This window comes from Zonotrichia leucophrys, chromosome 5, assembly GCF_028769735.1.
Source record: "Zonotrichia leucophrys gambelii isolate GWCS_2022_RI chromosome 5, RI_Zleu_2.0, whole genome shotgun sequence".
In the NCBI taxonomy this organism is placed as follows: Eukaryota; Metazoa; Chordata; class Aves; order Passeriformes; family Passerellidae; genus Zonotrichia; species Zonotrichia leucophrys.
In genome coordinates, this window is record NC_088175.1 from 48,184,593 (window position 1) to 48,204,393 (window position 19,801).

General features: G+C 57.1%; 2 protein-coding genes across 3 annotated transcripts; one reads left to right on the top strand and one right to left on the bottom strand.

The window, feature by feature from the left end:
- Positions 1–199: 199 nt before the first annotated feature.
- On the top strand, positions 200–14,008 carry INCENP (inner centromere protein). 2 transcript variants are annotated; one of them, XM_064715278.1, is made up of 18 exons: positions 200–415; positions 498–608; positions 1,114–1,829; positions 3,168–3,219; positions 3,380–3,413; positions 4,774–4,852; positions 5,320–5,371; positions 5,865–5,982; positions 6,065–6,199; positions 8,084–8,193; positions 8,540–8,660; positions 9,337–9,459; positions 9,673–9,842; positions 10,108–10,198; positions 10,716–10,829; positions 11,881–12,040; positions 12,490–12,746; positions 12,988–13,986. In XM_064715278.1, exons 1-17 carry the CDS (start codon positions 243–245, stop codon positions 12,702–12,704), a joined length of 2,574 nt encoding a protein of 857 aa, XP_064571348.1. In that variant the 5' UTR covers positions 200–242; the 3' UTR covers positions 12,705–12,746; positions 12,988–13,986. The 2 variants fall into 2 exon arrangements, with proteins under 2 accessions (XP_064571348.1, XP_064571347.1); XM_064715277.1 differs by having other exon boundaries at positions 12,490–14,008.
- A 351-nt stretch (positions 14,009–14,359) lies between these two features.
- Positions 14,360–19,582, bottom strand: VPS51 (VPS51 subunit of GARP complex). Its single transcript, XM_064715279.1, has 10 exons — positions 19,343–19,582; positions 18,749–18,878; positions 18,172–18,318; positions 17,807–18,023; positions 16,957–17,686; positions 16,563–16,781; positions 16,050–16,271; positions 15,766–15,887; positions 15,239–15,326; positions 14,360–14,896 (listed from the first exon to the last, which is right to left on the bottom strand). Exons 1-10 carry the CDS (start codon positions 19,553–19,555, stop codon positions 14,636–14,638), a joined length of 2,349 nt encoding a protein of 782 aa, XP_064571349.1. The 5' UTR covers positions 19,556–19,582; the 3' UTR covers positions 14,360–14,635.
- Positions 19,583–19,801: the final 219 nt, after the last annotated feature.

The window sequence follows — 19,801 nt, forward strand, 5'->3', positions numbered from 1 at the left end:
TCACCCTCAGCTATTAAAATGAGCCGCCTGTGGCCCCTCCTCCTCAAGCCCCGCCTCCTGAACCGAGTCCTCCAGGAGCATAGAGACGGGCTAGCAGGGCGGCGCCCAGTGCGAGCTCTTTCGCTGGCAGCCAATAGAAAGGAGGGGCCGTTGGGGGCGGCTGGCGGTGATTGGCTGTGTCGGGGGGGCGGGGCCGTGTTTGAACGGCGTGCCGCGCGCGCGCGGCCGTTGGCGCTGTAGCGATGGCGGCGAAGGCGGCCGCGGTGGCGATGGGGTATGCGGAGCTCGCGGCGCGGACCATGGAGCTGCCCTCAGAGGGCGACCGGCGTCTGGCCCAGTTCCTGCGGCAGGTGGACGAGACCGATATGGTGTGGCTGGATGAGATCTACGAGGAGGCGGTCAAGATGTTTGTCAGGTACCTGCATACCCCGCTAGGCCCCGGCCTCTACCGGCCGCCCTTCGCGCTGATCCCGCCTTGGTCTCCCCTTCCTCTCTAGCAACTACAGCGAGGAGCTCGAGCTGATGCCCAAGACGCCGTCGCAGAAGAAACGGCAGCGGAGGAAGCGGTTGTCGGCCTTACAGGAAGAGCAAGAGTCCGGCAGGAAGCGGTGAGGGGCGGCGGGAGCGGGATGGGGGAGCCCCTGTGGAAAGGGGGAACGCAGGGGGTCTCCTCGGGGCCTGGAGAAGAGAGGGAGCCCGTGCGAGGCTGAACGCACCGGCTGCCCAGGCTTCAGGGAAACAATGCCCTCCACGGAGCATGTCCTGGCGATGCTCTGCTTTGTCCAGGTGGAGCTCCCCTTCCTTCATCCCGCTGGTGTTAAAGGTCTGGTCAGACCCTGTGTTTGGGACACTGTCGGCCGAAAAACATTGGATTTCGATTCTCTCGAGAAGTGCTTTTACTGTTGCCTGGTTCTATGTCCCCGTGTTTCTATCTATTATCTTTCTGCTTAAAGCCATTGCATCCCTTGATTGCTGTCTGTGTTAGCTGCTTTGTGCAGCCCTGTGTCTCCTGGGCCCAGCCCAGGTGTTTTGGCTCCTACCTGTCTGTGCACAGAAGGACTCGGGGCTGTTCCTGACTCCTGTTCCCATCTCACCCACTGTTCCTGTGATCAGCCTCTCCAGGAGGAGGAACGGCAGCAGCAGACCTTCTGTGCGATCTTCTCAGCAACTCAAGAACAAAGCAAACCTGGAACTCAGCAGGGCCGAGGACAAGGAAGACTCTCCACCGCAGCGTGTGACACGGGCCCGGGCTGCAGCCTCTGCCATAAGCGCCAAGGTGGTTCCTGAGACCCCTACTGCCCTGCAGGCAGCAGGGAAGGATGGCTGTGTGGAAGCTGACCACGTTGGTGCTGCAGTGCCTCTCCAGAGGAGCAGGGCAAAGCCGGCAGAGCTGCTCCCCACGAGCTCAGGGAGCCGCTCTCCCGAGGAACACGGCGCTCCCAAATCGCCAGTGGTGCCCACAGCCCCTGAGCTGGTGGTGCTCTGTACTCCCGAGCCACAGCCAGGCAGGGCAGCCAATGTCACCATCATCCTGAGCCCAGGGACAGGGCTGAAGGAGAGGGATGGCTCCCCATGGGACCACAGCCGGGCTCAGGAGCCCTCACAGCCCCAGAGGAGCAGCCCAGGGACTCCGACCGGCTCCAGGCTCAGCCGCCGCTCCGTGCGCCGCAGCCTGATGGGCAAACCCTCCCTGAGCCGCAGGACCTCCCTGGCAGAGAAATACTCCCTGGCCAGCAAGAGGGAGAGCATGATCCGGGCATCCACCGCCAGGGCAGCGGGCAAGAAGAGGGCGACTCAGAGGAGATCCGTGTCCTCCAGCTCTGTGGATGGTGAGGTTCGGTGTCATAGGGGACATTCTGCTTCCTGGGTCTTCAGTGTGGGGTGGCAGGTGATCTTCCAGGGCTGCAATTCCTCATGGAAGGCCTCGCTGGCTTTCTGGAGCCCCCTGTGAGCACTGAAGCCCAGAAAACTGAATTTAGCCTTGTAAATCACCTGGGAGATCAGCCTCAGTGTCTCCATTTCAATGTAGCTTTAACCTTTGCTGATTTGCTGTGAGAAGTTGTTGAACCTGGAATCCCAGGATGGTTTGGGTTGGAAGGACGTTAAAGATTACCCAGGTCATTCCAAGCCCCATCTAACCTGGCCTTGGATGCTTCCAGAGATGGGACAGCCACAGCTCCTCTGGTCAGACAGCTGCTGGTCTTCCCATTTCTGTGGGGACAGCTGGCAAAGCTGAGAAGGATTTGGGGAGGCAAAAGGGGTGATGGATTCTCCTAAAGCCCTTCCTCTTCCTGTTTCCTGCAAGGTGAAATTCCCATCAGTTCCTTTCTCCTTAGCTGGATCTGGCTGCTGGTTCTAGAGTTTGTTTGAGAAGGGAATTTTGAGGCTAGACTTTGTAGATTAAATTCTCCCACAATTCTGCAGTTGGTGGTAGAGGCAGATTTGGGCTAGGACAGTCTCGTCTAAACTGCTGGAATTATTAAACAAAGAAGCTGGAGAGAGACTCTTCATCAGGAACTGGAGTGACAGGACAAGGGGAAATGGCTTCAAACTGAAAAAGGGGGAATTTAGATGGGATATATGGAAAGAATTCCTCTGTTTGAGGGAGGCGAGGTCCTGGCACGTGTTGATGGAGAAGCTGTGGCTGCCCCACCCCTGGAAGTGTCCAAGGCCAGGTTGGACAGGGCTTGGAGCTACCTGGGCTAGTGCAGGGTGTCCCTGTTCAAGGCAGGGGGTGGGACTGGATGAGCTTTAAGGTCCCTTCCCACCCCAGCCAGTCTCTGATTGTTGATTCTGTGGTCGTTCATGACAGGTTCTGGCTGTGACAGAGCTCCTGAGCTCAGTGCAGCAGGGCCAGCTGGAATGCTGGCTTGGGAAGCAGCATTCCTACTGTAAATAAGGCTGGCTCTAACTGCTCTGGATGTCCAGTCAGGTCCCTGCACATAAGCCCAAGGCCCATTAATGCCAGCTCGTGGAATATCACCCCGAACTCATCCATAATTGAAAACTGCTTTCCTGCACTGGAGCTGCTGGCCGTGTTCCTGCAGTGCCCCACTCTGCCCCAGGGCAGGACAAACCCTTCTGCAGTGCCTGGAGCTCCTTGTCCCTCCAGATCCTTGGCTGCAGCCCAGCCTTACAGCTCAGGTGTGTTTTTTCCTCTCCCACAGCCTCCAGCTCCATAAGTGTGCCAGAGGATGAGGAAACCGTTGTCAAAACTGGGTGAGAATGCTTTCAGTTATTTGTTTATTTATTTATCTATCCTCACTATCCTGCTTGCAGAACTTTTTCACTGCCATTCTTGGTGTAAAATCCAAGTGGCTTCCCAGTTTCCTCAGTTTTGCTAAGCATAGCCCCTTTTGTCCTTCTTTTTTTATTCTAGGCCTCCTCCTGGACCCTCCACCCCCTCCAAGCTGGTAAGACTTGGGCAGGGATGAAAAGTATTTGTGCCTCTATGGATTTGGTAGAAAAATGTGTGGAATTACAGCTTGTTGGGAAATTTGGGAGCTGTGACTGTGGGTTGTCAGACTTTGTAACCTGTCCCCATGGCAGTGAGTGAGGAAGGCACAGAGCATCTGGCTTAGAGTGCAGGAGCCCATCTGAGCCTCTGTGGTTCTGGTATTCAGACTAGGGAAAGTCTTAATCACAACATTTCAGAACCAGCAAAACCAAAACCAGCAAAGTTTTCTTTGGGAAATCAGCACATGGCTTTGGGTGCAGGTGATCTGTCAGAAGGGTGTTACAGGCTTGGATGCTTGCCAAGACTTTCCTCTGTCATTTTCCTAAATCTGTTGCAATTGTTGCACACCACCCTGAGCCTGACCTCAGGGTTGAGTCCTGCTTGGTTCTTCCTTCTTAACCTCTTGCTAGACATCATTGTGTGAAGATTCAGTCCCCAGTCTTTACAGATTAAAAAAACTGATAGTTCAGGGAAGTTTGGTCCAGCTGGTGTCATGGTTTGCACACTGTATTTTTAAAGCTTCTTTTGAGCTTTTGGTCAATCCTGCAGGTAATTCAGCACTTGTTAGTTTGGACTCACATGGAAATTTGTGAATATTACTGAGGTCAAAACCTTTTTCTCCACAATCCTCACTGAGGAAGTAATGCTGGGATCATGTCAGTGTTTAGTCCAGAATAAGTTTCAATGAGCAGAGCCTGAATTAATGGAGCAGAGCAGTGACCTGAAGTGCTTGTGAAAACAAGGAGAGCTGTTATGGGTGTGCAGAAACTCCAAGTCAGTTTTTCTAGGCCCTGCAGAAGCAATTGGGGAGGATGGATTCTCCATCAATCCCTTCTCTTCCCAGTGCAGCACTGTGAAGTGCTGACCAGGAGGCAATGCTGGTGCTGCTAGGAGAGAGCAATTCCAGAACCACAGCCCATTATCCCAGCAGAGCCTAAGTGCAGCACTGGGTATCCCATAACAAACAGATAAATCATGGAAATGAGCCATTTGCCTGCTGTCTCCAGGCTCCCCACTCATCCCTGCTCAGGGATATGGGCATGCTGGCTCTGGCCAGAGCTCCAGCAGCACAGATTTACAGCTTGGAAGGCTCCTGCCCTTAATAGTTGATGAGCTGGTTGAGTTTAAGCAGTGCAGATGCTCGTGTTGATGTTCCTGCCTCTCCTGGTGATGCAGCATCCAGGGCTTTGCCAGGAGCTGGGTTGGCATTCCCTGGTAATGCCATTGTCTGTACCCGTGTCAGAGCCACCCCACAGTCTGAACCAGGAACAGTTTCCATGTGTGATTGTCCTGAAACCCCTTTGCTTTTCCCACAGGAATCCCAAAACCTTCGGATGTCCCTTCGCTCCCACACAGTCAGCAAACACGGGCAGCCCCAGGAGCAGAACAGCAGTGGTAATTCCAGAGGGTTTGGGGGCAGCACTTTGGGAAGTTATCATTTTGAGAGGCTGGCTGGGAAGCTGGAAAGATTGACTGGTTAATTTGAGAGCTCACTTTGAAAGATTAATTAATGTTTGATGAGCAGGGATTTGTTTCAGACAATTAGCAGCGAGAAAACTCTGTGCTGGAGTTATTTCCATCCTGGCAAGCACATGCAGATGGTTGTAATGAGGCTGGAGGGTTGTGGGAGGCCCAGCTGAGCTCTGTTGCTGAAGCTGTGCAGAACCCAGACAGCTTTGGGCAGCTCTGCTTTGTCTGGAGTTTCCAGGGGGGATCGGTGCCATGTGAGCCAGGTCCTGCTGTGCCCACTCCTGCAGGTGGTTTTGCTGTTCAGAGAGCTGCTTACATCCCTTCTCTGCTGTCAAACCTGTGCTGGGGGGATTTTTCCTGCTAGAACTCACTGTGTACTTGTTCTCTTTCAGAAAACAACTTAAATAAGAATGGGGGGACCCTGGAGCCACCCCAGAGTGCCAGGTATGTCCTAGTTGGAAGTGTCTCAGGCAGGCTGTGGCCCTGGTCCAAACAGGTTCAGTGCTGGGGTGTTGTTCACTGGCTTTCAGTATTTGTGAAACTTCTGCAAATAAGTTTTTCCTGCCTCCATGATTGTATGATTTAATTTTTATTTTCTATTGCATTAGGATTTTATTTATTGGCTAACTGTGCATGCATGATCTTAGAATTACAGACTGATTTGGGTTTGAAGGGACATTAAAGCCCATCCAGTGCCACCCTCTGCCCTAGGCAGGGACACCTTCAGCTATCCCAGGTTGCTCCAAGCCCCATCCAACCTGGCCATGGACACTTCCAGGCATGGGGCAGCCACAGCTCCCCTGGGCACCCTGTGCCAGGGCCTGCCCACACTGGAATCTCTCTCAAGGCCAGGATAGCTCATGGCCCTTTCCAGCCCTGACTTAGAGGTGTGAGGAGGGTTTGCCTGGTGTGTCTCACAGCCTGTGCTGTCTCACAGGAGGAAGCCAAGCTACAAGAGAGCCGTGGATGAGCGCTACGACCACCAGCAGGCAGAGGAGGGAGGGCTGTCTCCTCTGAGAAAAAAGACTCCATCCCCAGTCCTCCCAGCCAGCAAGGTGAGATCTTTGTAACCCTGGAATGCCTGACCAAGACCCTTTTTTACCCAGCCCCACTCACACTTTGCTGTTCCTCCCCCAGGTGGCGCGTCCGTTCAAAACGTTCCTGCACACTGTGCAGAAGAACCAGCTCCTCATGACACCCAGCTCTGTGGGGAGGAATGGAGTCATAAAATCCTTCATCAGGTACAACACCCCTCTCCAGGCTGATCCCAAGGTAAGAGGAGGCTCTGCTCTAAGCCAGTACACGGTGGTTTCATTAAGTGCCCAACTTAAAGCACAGCTATGAGAGGAGGTTTGCAGCCCATTTGAAACTGAGTGATTTGAAGGGCTCTGTTTACATTTAAATAAATAAAATTGTGGTTAGTCAGCTTACTGAAGAATTCCAGTTTGCACTCCAAGCTTTATTCCTGCATCATTCTCCCAAGCTATTGGCAAGTAGCAGTCAGAGATGAAAACTGGGAAACAGAAATCAAGTGGATTGTGAATGTTGAGTTGTATTGATAACTGAAGCCAGGTCTCCTTTTCTTAGTCTGGCCTGATCCCAGGTCTCCTTTCTAGGACTTCTCTCATGAGTGAGATTGAGCAAATACCTCTTAAATTCAGACCTTGGAGGTTTTCCAGACCCTTGAGGCAGGAGGAAACATGAAGCTGTCCTGGATTTGGGGCCAGTCAGACAACTGCTGGTGTCCAGATGGAGCAGGCATCAGTGTCGCTGATGGATCCTGTTGGGACCAGCAGCACACCTTGGCTGGCTGCAGGCACGTGCTCCTGCACTACCCCAGGGAGCTTTCCAAGGCCCTGGTTTTCCAAGGCAGGAGCAGTTTGGGAGGGAGGGATTTGAGAGCTGGTTCTAGACAAGGGTGCAGCCTCCTGGATTCACTGAGAGCTGCTCTGGAAGCCGTGTGCCAAGCAGGAATTGCTCATGCTCCTGATACCCAACAGCTCACCTGCAAAGTAGGCAGCTCTGGGGCTGGTTTCCCCTTGCAGGAGAGCTGAGAGGGAGAAAGAGGGGGGAAATATGCAGGAATTGGTATTCCTGCATCTAGCAGCCTGATGGCAGAGCTTCCTAGAGCTCTGCTCAGAGGCTGGCTGTGCTCCAGCAGGTCAGGGAAGGCCACTGGGAAGCAGTGAAAGATTCCAGCTTCAATCTTACTGGGCCCCTGCTGATGTTAGTGTCAGTACTACAAAGGAGTTAATAGGATGAGAAAAGAGTCTTGTGGCTAGAGAGTGCTTCCTCTGCTGCTGTCAGTTCGTGGAATGATTTAGGTTTCATTCCAGTGCAAGCAGCTCCCCCTCGGGAGATTTTCCATGTGGGAGCTAAACATAACTAAATAGCAGCAGAGCAATAAGATATAATTGTTAGTTTTATATTAACCAGTTTGGATGCTGACAGCACCAAGCATTTACAGCATGGAGCCCAGTGTAAGGATTCCCATGGATAATGCCTGTGCTGATCTGTGGGTCTGTGCTGAGACCAGGCCTGCTTGGGCATGGAGTGGGTTGATGTCAGTCCATTTGCTGTGGTTGTAGTGGTGGCTGGATCTCGCTCCCCTGGCTGCCAGCGTGCCTGGGCTGGGTCAGGAGAACGAGGAGCAAGCCCCTGGTTCTGGCTGCATGCCAGAGCAGGCTGGGAGCTCTGAAGTGCTGGTGGTTCACCCCCAGAGCGAGCCTGGTGGGAGGTGCAGGCGCCAGCGGGAGCTCAAGGTGTTTCCTGGAGCTCCATCTGTCCCCGCGCTCGCCGCAGGGAGCGGGAGCCGTGCCAGCCATTAGCGCTGCTTGGTGGCTCCTTTGCACCAAAAGAAAGCACGGGGCTGCCTGCCTGCAGTCCCTGAGGATGCTGCCTGGGCTTCCAGAGCTGTGTGTGCTCCTGTTCCAACACTCCAGCTTCTCCTCTTGCTCCCTGAGATTCACACCAGTGTTTTCTTTGCCTTTGTCCATTCATGACCAGGTCACAGGCTGCCTGAGCTCTGCTCCAGGCTGTCACCATCCCATATTCCTGCCTGCAGCTCCTGGCTGTCACCTCTGGGCCCTTGCCCAAAGCAGCTGAGGTGGGATAGAGCTCTGGCCGATGGGTACAATGACATTCAATTCCCCTCAGGAGAAGGAGAGGCAGAAGCTGGAGACTCTGCGGAAGAAGCAAGAAGCTGAGCAGCTGAGAAGGCAAAAGGTGGAGGAGGAGAGGAAACGGCGACTCGGAGAGGCAAAGCTGTGAGTAGATGTGGTCACACTGCTCTTGGCACCTGTAGGTTCCTGTGTCCAGGTGTTTTATCTCGCAGGAACTGTGCAAGCAACAGAAACTCCTATGGACACAGGCAATGCTTGTCCTTGGGGTATCCCTGGAGTGCTGATACAAAGCATTGACTGCCCTTGCTGCCCACTGGTGCAGCTTTTTGTCTTGAGTCCCCACTTTCTGACAGAGCTTAAGCATGGCTGGTGCTTAAATGAATGTGGGATTTGGGCCATTGAATTTCCTGCTGTGTCTCTTTGGCCTTGTGCTGAGCTGGGGGGAGCTGGCCTGGCTGGAGCACGCTGGTGAGCCGGGCTGTGTCCTCAGGAAGCGCGAGGAGCGCCTGCGCAAGGTGCTGCAAGCCCGGGAGCGGGCGGAGGAGATGGAGAAGGAGAGGAAGAGGAAGATTGAGCAGAAGATTGCGCTCTTTGATGAGAAGAGCGAGAAGGTAAAGCCCCTGCAGAGCTTATGTGGGACAATCAATAGCCACTGAGGCAGTTGGCACCACAGAAATGTGCTCTCTGGAAAGAGGGGCACGGAGGCTGCTTAGATTCCAGAGGCTGAATCAAAGAGTAGTTGAATAAAGAACTTTCCAGAGCCCTGATGATTCTAGGGATAGCCTTTCTCTGGCTACAGCAAATGGCAGCCGAACTCCTGTTTTTCCATAATCAGGAATCTAAATGGGCTTTATTAATGCTCTGGTAGATGGGAGAAGGACTTGCAGTAGATAAAGGTGGCCTAATGGCCCCAAGGCTTTATTTGCTGCTTTTCCCAGCTGACTAATAGCTAGCTGGACAGGGGAAAGCAAACATCCTTCCTCCAGAGCCTTCCTCAGATCCCAGACTTCCAGGCAATTTGTGCAGGGGCCTAGTGGTCATCTGTCTGCTTTAATTATCCCCAGCTGCCTGTCTGGTTGCATGGCTCTGAGGTTATATTCCAGTGGTCAGCTCTTCCTGGGAAGGTGCAAAACAAGGTCATTGCCCTAAATATGACCTTTTTAAAACAGACCACAACAGGAGCACAAGCACACGTCCTTGGTTGCTGAGGGAAAAGGAGGGAGGGTTTGCCCTGTGAGGGGTCCTGCTGTGCCATCCTACCTGAGACTGGGTCTGTGTGTGCTCCAGGCAAGGGAAGAAAGGCTGGCAGAGGAGAAGATCAAGAAGAGAGTGGCTGCCAGGAAAATGGAGGAAGCTGAGGCCCGGCGCAGACAAGAGGAGGAGGCCAGGAGACAAAGAGCTCTGCAGCAGGTCTGTGTGTCTGTGTGTGTGTCTGTTGTGTGGGCCTGTTCTGTCCCACAAGCAGAACTGGACAGGGCATCCACCTGCCATGGGCACTGGGAATTTACCCCCAGGATGTTTCCCTGCTGTGTAGGGATGGGAATTTGGGTCAAGTGAGAGGTTCCTGGTGCTTCCCCTGGAGCCTGCTCCTGCCAGGTGAGTGACTCGTGCCTGTGCTTCCAGGAGGAGGAGCGGCGGCGCAGGGAGCTGATGCAGAGGAGGAGGGAAGAGGAGCAGGAGCGTGCCCGGAGGATCGCTGAGCAGAGGCAGGCAGAACTGGAGCGCGAGAGACAGCTGGCTGCAGAGAGAGAGCTGGAGAGGAAGAGGGAGCAGGAGCGGATCCAGGCAGAAAAGTAAGGGAAAATCCCCATTTATGTACCGAATTCTGGGACGGGGTTGAACCGCAGCCAGAGCAGAGGGCAGCGGTGGAAGGCTGGAGCAGCAGGGAGCTGCAGTGACCTGGCAGCACAGTTCTGGGCTGCTGCTGGTGCTGAGCTGCCAAGGAGGAACTCTGGGCTCAGGGATGTCAGGGGTGTGGTGGGGAGTGCCTGAAGAGCTGTAAGCCAGGGAGGGCCCTGGTGTGGCTCTGGGAGTGAGGGCCTGTGCTGTGCTTCCCAGGCTCCGCGAGCAGCAGGAGAGGGCTGCCCGCCTGCAGAAGGAAGAAGCGGCTGCTAAGGAGCGACTGCGGATGGAAATGGAGAAGAAGGAGGTGAGTGATTGATTTCTGGGAAGGGATGGAGCCACACAGTCTGGCCTCAGCAGCTGTTGCTGTTGGAGCAGCTCAGCTGGGATGCTGTGGGCAGCCCTGAAGACCTACTGGGACACTTGTGAGCAGGAAGTCAGACCTGTGTGGCACGGTTACGGTACCATGGGGAGACTTGGCCTCTAAATTTACTGTGTACTAGTCTAGAAGGAGGCCAGGATCAGTAGCACAGACTTCTGCAGGTGGTCAGCTGGTTTCTGGTTTTTATAACCCCAAGATAAAGTCAGCAGCAAGTTTTCCAGTGTGGGAGGCCCTGGCTTTGTCAGGGAAAGGCAGCTGATGCTCTGGCAGGGGGTCAGTGTGTTTGTGCCCTTCTGAGGAAGCTGCACCATGTCCCAAGTGCTCCTCAGCAGCACGAGGAACTGCTGTATTGGGGTGCTTGGATATTTTGCCTGCCACAAAGATGGGTGGCTGGGTTGGCAGTGTAGTCCCTAAGGGTAATCCTGTGGGTGTCACCTGGCAGAGGGAACAGAAGATGCTGGCGGAGAAGAAGAGGCAGGAGGAAGAGCAGAAGAAACTGTCAGAGGAGCAAAAGGCCAAAGACAATGCCCGGGCACCACTCCAGGAGAACAAGGAGGTAACTGGGGATGGATCCTTAGGGGTGGCAGCAGAGTTCAGTCCCAGCACTGACCCACTCGAGCTGTTCCACCCTCTGCTTTTATAACACAGAAATTCTTTAAATCCTGGTTATCTAGGGATGACTGTGCATATTTCAATGACAGAGGGAAGGGAAGCAGGGGTAAGACAGCGAGTGTTGGAGCTGGCTTAAATGCCTCTTAAGTACCGGAAGGACCTCAGGGACAGAAAGTGCTCCAAGTTTTATTTCGGGTCAAATTTGGGAACAGCCACAAGGTGGCAGCAGAGCATGTGGAATGGTGGTGGTTTGGCTCCGGAGGATCCTGCGGGTGTGTGTTCATGTCCTGAGCATTGACAACAAACTGGGGCTCTTTGCAATGCTCAGAATCTTAATCTTTAAGTGCAAGACCAGTGGGTGGGAGTTCATGTCACTGGACACAAAGCCATGAAGGAGGTCTCTGGTGGGGAAGGACAACTGTGTACAGCTCTCCAGAGACTCACTCACTGAATGAAAATAGAATTCCTGCTGAAAATTTCCAGTTGAAAAAACCTGAAATTTGCAGTTGAAGGTTTTCTCCTGCCCTTACACTTTCTGCCCGTGCAGCTGCCATTAGGATGAGCTCGATTTGGCTGAGCTGGTGGGCTGGTTTTCTGTACAGCAATTAGCAGTTTTACATCATTAATCAAGCTCAGAAGTTGAGTTGCAGAGTGTTTAGGGCATGTGACTCTGCTCCAGCGGGTTAAAACCTCCAATTAACCTTGGCTTGGCTGGAGTGGAGCTCTGTTCTATTAGACCCATTAGATTCATCTACTGCTGTGTGCTCATGGCAAATTAATCAGCCTAATTAAACAGGAGAAGGCCATGCACAGCCATCATTGGGTCACAACTTTGGAACTTGGGTCAAGCTCTCAGGTCCAAACTTGAGACCTGCCAGACTCAGGGTTTGCTCTGAGGTGACAGAGCAGGAGGTGGGGACGAGCTGGTCCTGCTTTAGCTCGGAGCCTGATGATGCTGCTGCACCCAACATCTGTGGAATGTATTTTCCTTCTAGAATTCCCCTGCCTGCAACTCGTATGAGATGACTCCTCAGAGCAGGAAGGAATTCAAGGTGCCTTTGACAAGCTCCAATGACTATGGGATGGACCTGAACAGCGACGACTCGACAGATGATGAGAGCCAGCCACGCAAGCCTGTCCCTGCCTGGGCCACTGGTATGTGTGTGGGAGGGATGTGGGGGGTTCTGTGTGTCCAGGACCCCCAGCAGGCTGTGGGAGCTGCTGTGGGGTTTTGCCCATCTCCTCCTGCCTGGAGGAGTTTGAAGTACTCCAGCATGAAATGAGTACTGCTGTGTCCAGGACTGGGCAGGGGCTTGGAACAGCCTGGTATACAGGATGGTGTCCCTGCCCATGGCTGGGTCTTGGAACTTGGATGAGTTTTAAAATCCCTTCCAACCCAAACCATTCCATGATTCTATGTGAAATGTGGAATCAGGGGCTCCTCCACCACTTGGGGATCTTGTCACAACGTGATGGGGGACAAATGCACAGCTAAGCTGCCTTGGGGTGGTGAGAGATGAGCAGAGCATGGACACACCACATACAGCAGCCTACACAGCGATCCCAGTGAACAAAATTAACACAAGCCTCATCTGTTCCTGCAGGGAACCTGCTCAGCCAGGCTGTGGTCCGGCAGTACTACAACCCCCCCGACCTGGATGCGCTGTTTGGGGCCATCCTCAGCCCCAAGCTGGAGGACATCTTCCAGAAGAAGAAACCCCGCTACTTCAAGCGCACCAGCTCGGCCGTGTGGCACTCCCCGCCCTCCGTGGCGGCCAAGCCAGCCCTGGGGCTGCCCTACGGCCTCAAGAAGCCCTGAGATGAGCGCAGGTGTGCAGCAGGTGTGCCCTCCTGTCTCCAGGTGAGGAAGGAGTCACTCTTCACTTTAATATTTAGGTTCTAGCATTGAATAAATGGCAGCTTTTCCTGGGTTCCTGCGCCTCGGTTTGCAGGGCCGGTTTCTGTCAGGCCAAGCCATGAGGTGCTGCCCCAGGAAGTGCCTCTCTCGTACCCTTAGCTTGGAGCTGGCATGGACTCAGACTTTCAGCGGGTGAGGGGTGTCACCTGAAGCTGTGGGATCTCTCCCCTCCTCTGTCACACAGGCCTGGCAGGCCCTGCCATTCCTCAGTTGTGTCTGTGCTGCCCTCGAGGTCAGTGACAGCCAGGGACCACTGCACCAGGGCACAGTCCGGCCTGCTCCACTGCTCTTCTCAGGAAAGTGTTCCCACGTGTGCTCTTCATCTCCTGCAATCCCAAAGGGATTTGTCGCTCTGTCCCCACCTGTGTGGCAGTGTCCATCAGCTGGGCACGGCTGACGTTGGCACAGCTGGGGCAGGGACACCATGAGGGTCTCAGTGACGTTCTGCCAGAGATGACCAAGGCGTGACCATCTCCCCGAGGACCCGCAAGTGTGTGAGCCAGCTCTAGGCCTTGATAGGAGAAACTCTGTAAGGGTTTTGGCAGATATTTTTTTGTTTCTCAGTGAAATTCCATCTGTGAGGCCTGATGGGATTTCAGAGGATGTTTTTAACCTTAATCCCTTTTGTTCACCCTTGGCTGTGGCTCAGCATCAGCTCGTTGTCTCGGCCATTTAGCACTTCCTGTTCAGTGAGCCACTGCTAACCGGACTCTGGCCAACCCAATTTCATTGAACCAAAAATTCCAGATCAGCCTTCCCATTCCAGGAGTGCATGGTGGTTTAGTTATTCCTTCTGCACCCAGCCCAGCTCTGTAAAATCCTTGTAGATACTGTGCTTTGTGTGAGGGGACATGATCCTGTCTGTGTGTCTGTAGCCAACGCACTGTTTGCCAGTAGATATTCTTCAAAACAAAACAAATTAAATGTTGTTTCTAAATTAAATTTAAAAAGTTTTGTATTTTAATACACTGGTGTCTGTATGCTGGGGCTGCTCTGTATGTGCAGATCTGTATGTGTGGAGTGTCTGTGCTCCTAGGGTTGCTCTGTAGATCCAGGTCTGGCTATTGCTGTCTGTACCCATGGAGTGCCTGTGTTTCCATTGGCTGTCCTGTGCATCCAAGTCTGTATCCCTGCGACCGCGATTTCTTGTACAAAAGCTTCTGAATTGGCCAAAAACTGTCGGATAAAGTGAGTTTTGTCATCTCTGGGCTCCTCTCAGCTTTTTGTTACAGAAATTGAGGGTTTGGAGTCTGTCTCTTGTGCTGATTCCTTGAGGCAAGAATGTCCTATCTGGGGAGAACTGATCTCCTATGGAAGATCTTAGTCCCTGTGGGTTCCCCAGCACTTTGTAGCATCTGTGGAAGCTTTTGATTTTTAAGGCTGATTTTTAGAGGCTGATTTTTAAAGTTTGGGGCCCTTGTGGCTGTGGGTCCATTGGGGACATTGCTCAGTGCCCAGCCCCTGTCCCTGTGCTGTCAGCCCAGCTGCAGGTGGGACCCCACTGTGTGCAGGGCCAGCTCCCACCCCCCAGGCACAGACAAAGACACAACACCCAATTCAACTCACACATAATTTATTAGTGACAAAGGGGCTGTCTCCAGGCACAAGGGAATGTCACCAGGGTGAGGGGATGACACTGTGTCACTGGGCTGGGGAAGCAGTGGGGAAGGGGGGGGTTTGAACAACATGGTGCGACAAGGACATCCTTGTGAGGACACTCTTGTTGGGAAGGTCACACAGATTGCCCTCATGTACGTGCAGGGACTCAGAGGGCCCAGGTGTGTCCCCAGAGGTGTAAGAGGCCCCGGTGTGGCACGTCCCTGTCCCTGATCCTACCCGCGCTCGCAGATGAGCTCCACCACGCTGTGCTCCATGGGGACGGGGTCGAGGCAGCGGTGGGCGGCGCTGGCGGCCACCTCGTCCAGCAGCCCCTGCACCACGCGCTCGTCGGAGGCGAAGCGCCACAGGTAGAGCTGCAGGTAGTGCCCGTCCACCTGCACCTGCTGCAGCCCGAAGCGCCCCAGCGTGCGCAGCCGCACACACTCCAGCAGCGTCTTCAGGCTGATCTTGATGATCCCCGTCAGCACCGACACCTGGGGCAGGGGACAGCAGGGACACGTGGCACGTGGGCACAGGGATGGTGTCCATATGGCATGTTGGGCCCTTGTCCTGGCTGCCACTCCCCAGGGCACTCCTGAGCATGGGGACGTGTGGCACATGGACACCCTTGGCCTGGTCGCTGCACTGATCCCACAGTGATCCCTTTCCTCCCCACAGAGTCCTAGGGCAGGGGACACTGGGGACATCCTTGTCCTGGACATGAGCTCCCAGCAACTCGCTGAGCCCTGACACCAGGGGCATGTGCCAGTGGGAAGGTGGGCACTCTGGGACCTCTGGGGATGTTTAGGGACATGGTGGTGTCCCCATGACCTCACCTTGTTGAACTCAACAGGGCTGAAGATGTCAATGCGCTCAGAGAAAAGCTTCTGGATGTTGCTGAGCAGGTGGGTGTCCATGGGGGCACTGAGGACATGGACACAGGGACAGTCAGGGACTTGACAGAGCCAGGGATGTGGGGACAGGGACACAGGGACTGTTAGGGGCCATGGAGAGGGTCAGAGGATGCAGGGATGCTTTTGGGAACAAAGGCAGGGGAACGTGAGGATGGTCCCAGGACATGGGGACACAGGGATGATGGGGATCACCAGGGGATTCTGGGACAGTTGTAAGAACACAGGGATTGTTGGGACAAACAGGGATTGTGATTAGGACAGTCTGGGGATATGGGGACAGCTAAGGCTGTCAAGACAGCCTGGGACAGTCTGGGATCATGAAGAGGGTGACAGGGGACATGCAGTGGATACTAAAGGAGTGACAGGGAGCCCAGGGGTGCCTGGGTGGCCCAGGCAGTGACACAGGGAGCCCAGGGGTGCCAGGGTGACCCAGGGGTGGCGGGGCTGACCTGGGGGTGTAGCTGGGGGCATAGCGGCCGGGTGCCCGCGAGCTGCTGTAGACGGAGAAGGCGCGCCGGCTGGAATCGCTGCTCTGTGCCCGCCTCACCCCCTCCTCGAAGAGCTGCCCCACCTGTGGGTGGCACCACACCCTCAGCACCCACGACCCCCTCCTGGGACTCCCCAAACCACCCAGCATCCTTCCAAGTCTTTGCGAGCCTCCCACACCCTTCCAGAATCCCCAAAGGGCCGCACAGGGACCTTGGGCAGCCCCCTCAGCCAGGTGTCGGCCGACCTGCACGTCGATGGCGGTGATGTCCTCCACCACGCGCTTCATGACGGCGCGCACGTTGCGCGGCTCCACGGTGCCCAGCCAGTCGCGCGTCTCGACGCTCTTGCGCAGCATCTGCGCCACGGCCGCGCCCTGCACCTGCACGTAGTGATCCAGCAGCCGCTGCGCCGCCGCCCGCGCCTCCGCACACAGCGCCGGCCCCGGCGTCACCGCCGGCCCCGAGTCCTGGGGACACACACAGGCAGCGTCAGCCCCGCGCCTCCTCCGCTGCACTGCCACCGCTGGCGACAGGAGGGGCATGGGGACATGTGGAGATGCTGCCCTCCCTGTGAGTCTACATCTGATGTGCTGGGAGCACAGGGACATTGGAGACAGATGGGACGCTCTGCCTTGAAGCAGCATCACTGCCCCTCTTACAGGTCCTTGGGGCTTCAGGGGCTCCTGAGGCCACGCAGAACCCCCCTGAAAATCCCTCGGGGACATGCAGGATCCCCTTAGGGCCATTTAGAGGCTCACCTGGGGCGGGAACTGCTCATCAGTGAGGGTGAGGATGTAGCTGATGGTGGAGTTCTCGTAGTCCAGGCAGAGACGGGCGAGGAGCAGCAGCAGGGCCGGGGGGGCAGCGGGAGCTCCCCGCTCAGCCGGGCCATCAGCGAAGCCACGGGCGGTGCGGCACAGCCAGCGCACAAAGGCCACCACCAGTCCCTCACGCACTGCTGTCACACAGAACTCTCCCTGTGCCACAAATGGGGGGCAGGTCACACCCCAAAACTGGCCTGTATGGGCTCCAAACCACCCTGTATGACCCCCAACCTACCCTGTGCCACCTACAGATTGCTCCAGTGACCCCAAAATGCCCCTAGCCCCCTCAGCCTGTTCCCCCAGAGCACCCCACCCCGTGTTACCTCACCTTGAAGTAGGGCAGGCTGGCGAAGGCGACGTCCCTGGCGGTGAAGAGCTGCACGTAGGCCAGCACGGCCTTGAGCTGGCCCAGCACGGAGGCGGCCAGCGTGGCCAGCAGGTCGGGCAGGCCGGGCCCCTCCTTGCCAGGGGGCCGAGGGGCAGCCAGCGCCTGGCGCACGTCACCCAGGCAGCCCAGGAAGAAGGTCTGCAGGGCGCGCAGGTAGCGGTCGACGCGCTCGCGGGCGGCCCGGGCCACCAGCGCGGCGGCGGCGTCTGCGCCCTCGGGCAGCAGCTCCAGCAGCGCGCGCAGCCGGCGGTGGAAGCGGTCGAGCGCCCGCACCAGCAGGGAGGTGTCGCCCAGGCCGCGCTCCAGCGCCAGCCGCCGCTCCAGCAGCGCGAAGTAGCGGGTGGCCAGCGCGGCGGCGAAGGGCTCCAGGCGCCCCGTGTCCCCGCCGAAGAGCGCGCGGTACGAGCCGGCCAGCTGGCACAGCGTGCCCACGAAGGCTGAGCTGCCGCGGTCCACGAAGTCCAGGATGTCGGAGGCGGGCGGCGGCGGCGTGGTGGCCGTGCCCGAGAGGTCGGCCGCGGGCAGCTCGGCCTCCAGCGCCGCCAGCTCGGCCTCGAGGCGCGCGCCCGCCTGGCTCAGGAACTCCTCGCTCAGCTCCTCGGCCGGCTCCTCCAGCTGCAGCAGCATCTCCACGCACTCGGTGAGTTCCTTGGGGTCCAGCGTCTCCTCCCTGGTGGCCGATGGCAGAAAACCGGGAACAAGCAATAGGAGTGATCAGCAGGCTCTGGAATGAGCACCCCCAAACCCGCGTTTCCCAGCGCTGCCCTCAGCAGGCTCTGGGTGAACGCACCGGAGGCGTGTGCGCAGGCGCTGGGCCAGCTCGGCCATGATGGCGTGGCTCTCGTCCTCGATGGCGCGGAAGGAGGGCAGGTGCCGGTAGTGGCGCAGCACGGCGCGGGCACGGGCGTGGCAGCGCAGGGCCCGCGCCGGCTCCGTGCCCGCCCAGCGCCGCAGCCGCCCCGGCACCTCCACCAGCGCCTGCAGCTTCCGCAGCAGCGCCTGCACCCCTGCAGGGACACGGCGTCAGTGGCGGGCACACAGCGGCATGAGGCACAGCTGTGGGACCACCTGCTGGATCTCTACCCCACAGATCTGCCCCTCTGCCCCACACGATTCACCCCAATAAATGTGCCCCCGCGCGGCCCCGCTCCGTACCGGCCAGCTGGGCGCCGCGGCGGTGCCGGTCCTGCAGCGCGGCGCTGACGCGGGCGCTCGAGGCGCTGATGGCCGCCATGTTGGCCGCCAGGTCGTCCATCTCCGCCTCCATGTGCCGGAAATCCACCTTCATCTTCCGGATGGTGTCTGGGGGACACGAGCCAAGTGCCAGGTCCCTCGGCTGCCCAGGACCCCCCCAGCCCACCCAGGATTAACACAGCACAGCCATAACCCCCAGAGAAAGCTGGTTACTGCAGGTCACTGGTCTCCAGAGTGAAGCACCACACGCCCCAGTGCTGCCACAAGGATCATCCCCAAATCCCCATTTCCCATTGCTGCCATCAGCAGATTTCAGAGGGAACACCCCCAAACTCCCATTTCCCAGTGCTGCCACCAGCAGATTTCAGAGGGAACACCTCCAAATCCCCATTTGCCATTCCTGCCATCAGCAGATTTCAGAGTGAGCATCCCCAAATCCCCATTTGCCATTCCTGCCATCAGCAGATTTCAGAGGGAGCATCCCCAAATCCCCATTTCCCATTACTGCCATCACTAGGCTCCAGAGGGAACAGCTCACCAGTGGCGGAGATGAACTTGTTGTAGTTCTCATACAGCAGGGTCTGCATGTCGCTGTCCAGGGCGCGGATCTCCCGGCTCAGTGCGGCCTCGCGGGCCAGGAGCTGCCCCAGGGGACACTCACTGCGCACCTGAGGGGACAATGGATACACATCTGCCCCCACTGCCCCCTCCGGAGCCCCCTAATTGAGATCAACTGCCCTCCATAGTACATCTGAGACCCTCAGCTTCCCTGCAGGATCCCTGACTGTCCCCCTGGATTCCTCCCCGGATATGGAAGTGTTCCCCAGGAGCCTCCCCTGCCCTGCTAACTGCCCCGATCCAGCTGCTGCCGAGCACCTCAGCACCATTCCCGCACGGAATCGGTGTCCCCAGAGAAGCAGATCCATAAGGTGCTCGAACAGGCCCTTTATGGGATCCCCTCAAGATTCTCGGGCCCCGAAGGTTCTGGGGGCCCTGCGGTTCCCCCCCGCCAAGGTCGGGGCCACCCATCGAGATCCCTCGTGACGTGGTCCCGCGGGGACCTCCCCGGGCCCCTCGGAGCCGTCGCCAAGGTGGCGGTGGTGGTGCCCGCGGGAGGGGTCTCCGTGCCCACCTTGGTCATGAACACCTCCGGGTCGAAGTGGGGCCCGTTGATGTCGGTGGGGTCCGGGGGCGCCTCGGCCGCCTCGGCAGTGGACGGGCCATAGTAGCGCTGGAGCGGCCCGTGGGGACGCCGCCACCCGCCGCCCCCGGTGCTGCCGCCGGTGGCCTCGGGGCTGCCCGCGGCCCCGCTCCCGGCCCCGCTCCCCGCTGTCGCCGCCGCCATCGCGCCGCCGCTTCCGCCCCAGCAGCCACTTCCGCCTGTCCCTTACGCCACTTCCGATGCGACACCCGGTTGCCATGGTGACGGGACAGCGGGGCCGGACATGGCGGGGCCCTTTACCGAGGCCTGGGGCGGCTGCCACGGGGATGGAGCCGGCGCCGCCCGCGTCCTGCTGCGCCATGGGGACAGGACTGACGTGAGGCCTCAGACATGGGTGGAGACACCGACCCGGGGCCCGTGACTCTCACT